At 41.6% G+C, this 9,932-nt stretch overlaps 1 protein-coding gene across 1 annotated transcript in view; it reads left to right on the plus strand.

The window, feature by feature from the left end:
- RAPGEF5 (Rap guanine nucleotide exchange factor 5) overlaps nt 1-8,071 on the plus strand; it is a 155,605-nt gene extending 147,534 nt beyond the window's left edge. The window contains exons 25-26 of the mRNA XM_031057634.1: nt 881-935; nt 4,310-8,071. Of these exons, the coding sequence (XP_030913494.1) occupies nt 881-935; nt 4,310-4,428 (174 nt within the window). The 3' untranslated portion in view covers nt 4,429-8,071. The remainder of the gene's footprint in view (nt 1-880; nt 936-4,309) is intronic.
- Nucleotides 8,072-9,932: the final 1,861 nt, after the last annotated feature.

The following is a 9,932-nucleotide window of genomic DNA, read 5'->3' on the forward strand; positions in this document are numbered from 1 at the left end:
AAATTTGGTGAGGAATTGCCTCAGAAACAGTAAAAATTTTTAAAAGCAGTGGCTTAAGAACTTTTTGGGTAGTATCTAGTGAGAATAATCTCCCACTACTGATTTGTAGTGAATAATCCCAATTTTTGTATAAATTGATGACCAGAGCCTGAATGAGAAACCAAATTTAAACCTTTTGTTTCCTCCATTTAATGTAAGTGAACATCCAATATCTCTGTAAGCACCAGCTTTTGTTAAAATAGGATACCTACAGGACAGTTTTACTTGGTACCTACGCGTGGAGCTGTCAGGGTGTTTGCTCTGCAGCCTTTGGGCTGTGGGCTCTTTTATTTTGTGCTGGTTAGGCTGAGAGAACTGCCTGGCTGAGAGTGGTGCCTGAGTGTGGTGGCATTACACAAGGGTACACTAAGGGGTGCAGTCTGTGCCACAAAGAGGCTTACAGTCCAATTATACAGATGTGGAGACAGAAGGAGAGGATGCAGACTACACAATATCTTAGATAATGCACTAAAGCTGGGGTTGAACACCAAAGCACTCACCCAGTCCACAGGCCTTCCTTGCTGTAGGTTTTCAGTTTAATAAAAGTTGCTGTAAGAAAATGAGCAATTGTTTGGTTATTTTTCATTACCACTCTCCATGGGTTCCTAAGGAGTTGTTCTCATTTAATCTGTGTGGTATCAATAAGACATCCTGACTAACCCTGTTTCATCAAATGGTATCACTAAGATAAAGAGCAAATATTCTTCTGCTGTCTTCATTTTCTACATTACCACAGTTGCTTTTTGCTGTTCAGTGTAGGACAATGAGATTTTTCAAGCTTTTCTGATGGCAGAATCTGTCCCAGGTCTTTGCACTCATGTTTATTATTTTGTCTTTGCAGCACATGATTGCAGATACTGTTCGGTCATTGAGACATTGCAGAAATAACCAATTTGGTGAGTAGACAAAATTTCCTATTTCTTTTGACTTTGTACATCCTTGAGGGTTTGTTGAGTTTTTGGTTTGTTTTTTTTTTTCCCCATGTTTTCTTTCCAGTTGCTCAGGCTTGCTACAGAGTGTGGTAAAAACCTATTTAACCAATAGGCAAGAGAAGGCATCATTTTTGGAAGATCAACACAGCAAAACCCACAGTTTTTGCTTTAGTTTACAAAATGTTTCTAGGAACAGTTTCCAAATTTTAGTAAATTACTTTCCTGCAAAAATTGCCATCTCTTCAAATCTCTTATACAGATCTGTGTAAGATCTGTGCCAGCTGCACTCAGTAATGGAGGCCCCTGGTATATGCTGGTGTTTCTGCCTTTCCCAGCTATCAAGGAGTCTCCTGCCAGTCTGAGTGTTTTGGTAAGGAATTCACAGCTGCCTTGGCTTCCAGCAGCTAGAGGATGGTACTCATCCCCACAGCTTCTCACTCAGCTCTTCACCAAGAGCAATTGTTTGTTTATCTGGGCTTCTTAAGGACGTTTCACAAAACTGTAGAAGTCTTGAAGGTGTGAAGATCCTGTGGGTTTCTTGAAAGTGGTTGAGTAGGAAGAAATGAGGGGGTTGTTTCCTCTTCTAGGAGAAGCTGCAAATATAGCTGTGCCTGCTTTAGACACTGGAGGATCAATGCTGGAGGCAAGGACCGCGAGTGCCTCAGCTGCACAGAGGACTTTTTTTGTTTGCTTTTTTAAAAATATTTTTGTTGTTGTTTCCGCCTTATTAGCCACTAGAGAATCCAACCCTGAGGGACCATGCCAGAAAACTTCAGCTCTCTTTGTTCTGCTGCTAACAGAGGAGAAACCTTGCTTTTCTCCTTCTCAGTGTTCTTGTTCTCTGCAGAGATGTTAAATACAGGAAGGGGACAGAAGAACTACTTTAGGAAGCAGTTAGTTTTTAAGCCAAACTCACTAAACATGTCGTTTATTGAGGCCACTAAAACCTCTTTTTCAAAGAGAAGTTCAGAACTGTGATGCAGCCTTGGGGAAAATAGAGTTGAATAATAACTTCTTTCCACTGACTTTTCAGCAGCTGTCAGCATTGACTCCAACAAAAAGAATAATAATCATAATTTTAATTATAAATACAGATACCTTGAAGAAAAATAGGTACTTTTAAGAGTTTTGTTAAACATTTGCTCTATAGAATTACCACATGTATATACAGTATTGCCTTTAAACAATGACTGCTCAGTATTATGGTTCTTGAGTAATTTTTCTAAAAATATTTATAAAACATATATATATATATATATATAAATGTATGTAAATGTATATAAGAGAGGAAGGGAGGGGGAAGGAGCAAGATGTGCCTTCTTTTATTTCAGATACAGAAGGAAATATTGATTAATCCAAACCATGCCTCTGTAAATTAAAACGTCTCCTATTTGGCATTATGAAAAGTAACATTGTTTCTTTTCAGTGATGTGAGGGTTTTTTGCACTTTCCCTGCACATCTTTCATCTCATTTTTGCCTTTTTTATTTTTCCAAGTGATTTTGTAAGTCTTGCAGCATAAATCCAAGGTTAATACCTGAGATTTATCATATAATCTGGTAGTTTGAAGTAGGAAATTGTTATTTTATTTTAGCCCACACTTGATTTATTGTGAAGCTGGCATTTAAAAAGCAGCTCATACAGACATCCCTGTAGGCACTTTTTTTTCCCTAAAATTCGTTTAGGCATGAAATGAATTCACTGAATATTTATTGAGACTTTATGGACAGTTTCCTTTTCTAGTGGGCTTATTTTGCTCTCTGGAATGTGAATCTTTCTACTGCATCAATTCCCAGATTGGCCTAAGAGCAGCAGGCATCTCGCTCTAGGAAGAAATTCAAACAAAACTAAGCAAGGAATATTATTATTGTTTATGAACTGTATCATGTATATTAAGCTTGCAGGCCAAAGTGTTTCTGGATTAGAAACTGGTTAGGCTCCAAGTAAAACTGAAATGCCTGTTTAAAGCAAATAACATTTATATCCTAAATCCTGAAAACAAATAATAGCATTTCCAAAGTGAGGAAGAACAGCCTGAGAAAACAACATAATTCAAGCTTTTGTTATTTGAGGTGTTAATGAGAAATACAAATGTTTTTTACTATGTTCAGCACAGCTGCTGGGATCCTGTTCCCTCAGAACAGAAAGGTCAGCTCTATATCCTGACAGAAATTTATCACATTATCCTGTTCTCTCCAGCACTGCTCAAGTGAGATGGCTGCTCTGCAAGAGCTCTTTAGAGCAGCTGCCCAGGAGCCCCATCAGCAGCCACAGGCAGAACTGGCTGCATTCACATCCCATGTTACCCACACAGCACCGCAGAGAGGTCTTCAGAAACAAGTGGGATTGGTGATTCCTGGAAACTTGCTCATACAGCTGGAGAGTGTGGAGAAAAGGATGATAATGAAACAAAGGAGAGGGAAGAAGTGTATGAGTTAAGCTGATTGGTTCACGGAATTTTGAAGGGTTTTTTTTCAATTTATGGTTATATTGAGGACATGGACATGAATGGAGCTTTCCAACTTTGCTCGTCTGCCAGAAGTCATTAGTGTTGCTTCTCTGCCTGTCTTGAAGGATCTTGGTCTTGGCTTTCTTTTTTCTGTCTCTGCTAGTCCCAGCCATGCTGGATGGTTTCACAGGCAGGGAGGTCCCTCAAGCCCATTTTGAGCATAAAGCCTGTACCAGAGAACAACTGCTATTCAGGCCACCCTTCAGACTGTCTGTTACACAGCTAATTCCTCTTGCTGCATAAACTCCCATGAAATGGCAGCATGACTTTTGTCTCTGTTACTAGATCAGAGATCAAAAGCCTAACAGATCAAAACACAGGGGTCTGTCAGAGCAGCTTTGAAGAGGTTTCATATCCATCTGCTGCGCTGTCACCTTTCACTGGCTCTGAAGAAAATCATCCAGGGCCTGCTGTCTTGTGGACTGTGTTAAAATTTTTGAAGAGTTGCTGGCTGGGTTGCCCACCCCTGCTCAAGGTCCCATTGTGCTGCCAGAGCAGCACAAAGGAAACCTTGAACCACCCTTACAGGGGATGGACTGCCTGTACTGCCAGCAGAACTAAATCTTCCTCTTGGGAAGAGTCAGCTTCTTGCCGTCCTCATGTCCCCCTCCTTTATGCATGCTGGCTGCCCAGAATTGCCTATTTTTTTTTCTTCTCTCCTGTTCTCTATCTAGCTGTTACCTCATTCATTGCACTTGAGCAGCAAGTCCTTTGGGTTACTGGCTGTCTAGCACCCGGCAAGTGGCACAGCAGTGACTTTGTGACAGAGGACAGAGAAGCAGCAGACAAGGCACAGCTTTTTGATCCATCCCCTTTCTCCTGTCTTGCAGGCAATGAAGTTCCTTCAAAAGAGCATCACGAGCTGAAGCCATACGTCCACCACCTGCATGTCATCGACAACCAGCAAGTTCTGTTTGAGCTCTCTCACAGGATAGAGCCGCGAGCGTGAGCGTGCACAGCTTCATGTAACCTTGTAACTGCAGCACTTTGAATTAAGTGAATGTTTATGCCAAGCATGTTGCTTCCCTATATGAGAACGGTTTACTGAGTTTTATCAGTATCTCACACAACATGCGCAGGAAAATCAGGCAAGAGCCAGCAAAGGGGCTGCTCGCAGGATTGCAGGGCAAGCTTGGTGCCATTCCCACTGCTCCCTGGGACCTGAGGCAGCAGAGCAGTGTCCTTTGAGCTCAGGAGCTTGGTTTCTGTGAAAATATTGTTTGGTCCTGTGTAGCTTTCAATGCAGATTCTGCCAGTATTAGAAAGAAAGGAATCATCGTGTCACAGCAGCAAAACATTTCAGCGAGCAACATGCCGCAAGGGGGTTGATTCCCAGTTCACCACAGTATGTACCTCACTAATTCAAGGCTGCCAAAGTACTGTTGCCAAAAATAATGTGCAATCTGTGCAGCTCCCATGAGTCCACTGGAGCATAGTATTTGAGATGTGTGAACAACCTGGAACAGGAATATAACAAGGCAGTGCAACCAGATGAAACTCGAGAGTGCATTGTGATGTGGAGGTCAGCAGTAAACAGTTCACTCTATGGCTCCTCTACGAATATGCTTTATAAAACACACTGTAGGAGCCAATCCACTTCTCTTGCAATTTATGGATACAATTGTTTGTATACTGAAAACATGTTATTTTCTTCCTTTTCAGTTATCTCAGATTTAGCACTGGCTCCTGCAGCTAATGCATTATAAATTATTATAGCAGGAACTTCGTTTTCTGCTTGGATTACAGCTTTTTTGGTATCTATTCACAGGCAAATGCTTAGATCCATCTACATTTCTAATTCTCCCCATTGGAAATACCATTTCAGGAAGTAAAATTTCACCTAACTTGCACATGCTTCTAGTTTTTAAAGAGCAGAAAGGTGCCCCTTACAGGGTACCAGTGTAATTACCTGCATACACACCAGGCTCTCAGCATCAGAGTGCCTTTACTGCTTTTGTCCCTTTCACAGCCCTCCCCATGACAATTCTCGTGTAGTTAAAAGTACTGTGTCTGGGCCTGTGCTAAAGCAGCATTTCTAAAGTAATGTCTACAGCTGACCTACATCTCAAGCACCATCATCACCTGGTTTCCAGTGCTAAGGAGTTGCCCTGAGATGATCCAGTGAATGCCACAGGAATGTGCGGAGGGTGCTCCTTGGCATCTTTGTGCACTGACTCACAGTGACGGTGACGGTCTCTTTACAGAGCAGGGAGGATACATTGCATTGCTTGCCCATCTCTGTTGTATGTTTTCCACATGAGGAAGACTTCCAAGAAAATGCTCCTTTACTAAAATGTGGGAATACTGAAGTAGCATGCTCTTCATAATTGTGTTATCTCTGGTTTAAAGGGATTTAAAAAAAAAGCAGCTTTAACACGTAGTCTGTGGGGGAATCTGTAGAATGCATTCAGTTTTCCCATCTGTGAAATATTGTATAGATCTATTGTAAAGGAAACAGATGTTTCAGAAATGTATTTGCTTGTACTTTGTTATTATCAAATACTATATGATTTTTTTTTAAGAAAAAAGAAATTTCTTTTTACCCAGTAAAAAGAAAAAAATAAACTCTTGCTGGCCATGGAGTAAAAATTTCCTATGTTCTTCTGTAGATGTGACTGCACATATTGTAAATAACTTTTTTGTGCAAACAGACCAAAACTGTTCAAATTAAGATACTAGCTGTGGTGGGCTCATTTTTGCAGTGTAAGAACAAAAACCAGATGCAATTTGCTGCTTGTGTTTCTGCAGTTCTTCCTAGGGCTACAGCACTTAGAATTCCCAACATAGCTGCATTACCTGGATGCTTTCCTGGGTTTTGAGCTCCCTCTTGTGAATTTTTTTTTTACTGTGGCATTATTTTTAGGAACCTGTATGTAGACCAACCTGCATGCTTCAGCTTGTGTGGTGTAACACTCTAGTCCACAAAGTTGTTCTGGAAATCTGTGGGAGAGGGAGCATTCAGAGGTATTCAGGGTGAGAAGGTGGGGCTGTTTCTCAGTTCACTGCATTTGGCTCTGTGATAGTTTTGGTGGCTACTGTGGATGAAGCAGCAGCTATGTTGGAGAAGAATAAAAGACAAGAAAATGAAAGAAGGAAAGAAAAAAGGAAAAAAGAAGAAAAAAGATGACTCTGTGCTGAGGGTTTGATTGTAAAGCCTGATAGACTTACCTGGAACTCTCCTTACTCTGCCAACTCAAAATGAAGTAAGGGGATGGGTTAACTCATCCCAATAGGCTTTGAGCCAGCTGAGGTGTTGGCTTTCTGCACCTCTGTAATTTCACACCAAATCAGGTGTTGTCTACCATTTGCAGCTGGCATAAAATCAGTCTGAAAGCACACAGCCAGCATTAACCTTGTTATCTCTGCTGTGACTGATTAGACAACTTGTCACAACTTGTCACAGCTTTTCTTCAATTTTTTTACCACTACTTTTTGTAGTGGCCTGTATAACTCAGATTTAAGTTTCAGGTGTGAGGATCCAACATGGCTGCATCAATTAAGTGTTGAGAATTGGGCCTTAGAACTCTTCCTATAAAGGAAAAGTAAATAGCCCGAACCTGTAGCTAATATGTCTAATTAAAAAAAGGCCCTTCTATATCTTCATTCCACCGGTAAAGTATTGCAGAGCTTTGCTGCAGACTGGCAAGCAGTTTGAACATGTGGAAATTAGGAGGAGAACTAGAAGTAAACCCTGTATTAGGGAAGGGCAGCACTATAGAGCCTCTCCCAGGGTCCAGCACTGGTGATATTGTGTGATTTTTTAACATCCTTCAATAGTGCAATTAGATTATGTGGTATAAAATCTATAAATCTTGTAAATTCCATTTATCGCAATCACATCTGGGGTTAAATACTCTGCACACGCTTTATTTTTAGTACCTAAGAGGATTAATTAGATAGAACAAAGGAAAGAGCTGTGTCACTTTGTACCTCTTTGATATGGGATTTTGTGGCAACAAATTTAGATGTTTCTCTAACACAGCTTTTTGATTCCAACATCATCTTGAATAGCAATAAATTTCATTTGCATAGCAGTGGCAAAAGAAAGGGTGTTATCAGAAATAAGACCTGTTCTGCTGTAAAAATTACAAAGAAAGATGTAAATACTAAACATTTTAGCAGAGTAATATTTATTTGCATAGCCTATTTATTGCCATCTTATACACTGTTAAAGACTGGGATGAAGTCAATGAGCTGAGGTAAGAACACCTGCCTGTTCCCTCTTGAGTGCCATAAAGGTGTCAGCTTGCATTAAAAGTAATAAAATAGAAACCCCCAAATCAAGGTATTTACCTAACTTCTCAGGGACTACAGCTAGTAGTTATCCACCATCATGAGACCTGGTATGTATGAAATAATCTGATTTACCAGAATCAATGTTGCCAATGTTTTCCTTTGCATATTTCATGCTTGTTTGCCTCTGTACATATTATTGTGTCGTGTATTTATGAGCGCTAGTAAGCAATAATTTATATGTCAAAATGGCCAAGCAATACAAGGTTAAAACTTGTAGAAGCAACTGTTATGTTTATCTTGCATTTTCCAGTGTTTTTTAATATTGCTTTTCAAAATATAAAAACTACCTTAATGAAGTCTGGGCTCTGTGCCTTTATGCCTACCACACATACTTATTGTTCCAAAGTGGAATATTTTACTTCCAGTCCTCCAGTTCCACAGACCCTCACTGCATTTGTGAGATGGATGCAGGCTCACACAAAGGCTCAGGAGCCTGACCCCTTTCAGAGCTGCTCATCTGTCTCTGGTCAGTGGGACTTGCTGGTACCAATGTTTCAAAACTAGGAATGATGTTAATGGGGCCTCAGCTGTGCCCTGTCATCACAGCTCAGCCAAAGAGGGGCCTTGAGCCACCATGAGAAGTCCCTGTGGGAGAGGAGAGGAGTAAATCTATCTTCATATCCTCTGGAGTCTGCTTATTGGCACTTGATCCTCTTACTGAGGACAGCAAATGCTTTCCCCTGTCATCAGTCATCCCTGATGCTGCTGTTTCCTCTCCTTCCTCTGGGCTGGTCTGCAGCAGGAAGGCAGAGCTCAGCATGGGCTGCAAGTGCACTGTAAAGCAGCTGAGGCTTGCCCTGTCCTTCCTTGCTTTCCACTTACTAACCCCGGGAACCAGCAAGCCAAACCTGGATGTTTCAGACAGAAATAACACTTGGTACTTACAACATGATGGCAGTTCAGAGTGCTTTACAAATAGGCAGTACTTCATTAATTAATACTTAGTACTTAAGACTCTGAGTGTCTGCACTTTAAGTAGTCTTAAGCCTGACCTTGAAAGTGTTTGTGCTACTGTTAATATACAGATAGGGTGAATTCTAACCTTAATGTTTAAAATAAACCTGAATTGTTGACAATCCTCCATAATGATGTTTAAAGATACATTACAGACAGACATACTTTTCCAGATCCAATCGCACAATCTGAAGAATTAATGTTCTCCTTGGTTTGTCCCTTCATTGGATATCACTGCTGTCTCTGTGGTGTAGCCCAGAAGACTGGGAGAGAACCTCCAGACCAGTTGCAGTAATTAAGCCACACGTGGCTGCATGCCAGCAGCTAACTTTGCAGGAAGGGCTCTCCTTCCCTCCACTGCCCTTGCTGGGAGACTTTCACAAGAAGAGTGATGATATCTTTTAGATGATTTGCAAATGGCAGGGTGTGGAGCTGAGGACAGCTGCCTTGCAGCTCCAGTTGTTAGAGGAGCCACGAGAAGAGGCTGCTGGGCTGCAGATATGTCTCTTGAGACCATCTTGCTAAACTGTTCAAATAAGGGCTCTTCTATCCCTCTCCAGCAAAAAGAGCTTGACTGGTGAAGGCCTGCAATTTGAGGTGGTTAAGGGACTCTGTGAATTTTAACTGAAGTAATCTGAGGGGTCTGTGAAGAGCCATTCCTAGAGGAGCTGTGTGAGCCCAGAGGCAGCAGATGGGGGCAGTTTGCTGGGGGCCAGCACAGCCCTTCGTGCAGAGCAGCACTGACCTGCATGGGGACTATTGCTCTACCCCAGGTAGGGATGAGTTCTTCTTCTCAGGAGGAAAAAGCTGCTCAGCCTGAAAACCAAACCTCCCAAATATTTGCAGCATTTCACGTCCCAGCAGACTTTCATGCTACCCAGAGCCTCTGCCCTGCTGTCTGCTGCTATGAGATGGCAACTGAGATATAACAGTGAAACCCGAGAAGGTAAGTCTTCCACCCTTACAATGCCCACCATTTCACTGGAGACTTGTGGGAGGGCACCTTACACTCATGGGTACAGTAATACTGTGAAATACTTGCAGTTGTATCAGAGTTCAAAGAATTCAGCAGTGTCGTTAAAGTCTGGAGGACTGAGGAGGTCTGCAAAGATGGGCCAAACAAACGGTTGTTGAAAGGGATGTGTTCTCCTGCACTCCCTCTTGTCTGGAGGAAGGTCTGTTGATGGCCCTGAGATTGACTCA

The sequence above is a fragment of the Geospiza fortis genome, unplaced genomic scaffold (genome assembly GCF_000277835.1).
Source record: "Geospiza fortis unplaced genomic scaffold, GeoFor_1.0 scaffold95, whole genome shotgun sequence".
NCBI lineage: Eukaryota > Metazoa > Chordata > Aves > Passeriformes > Thraupidae > Geospiza > Geospiza fortis.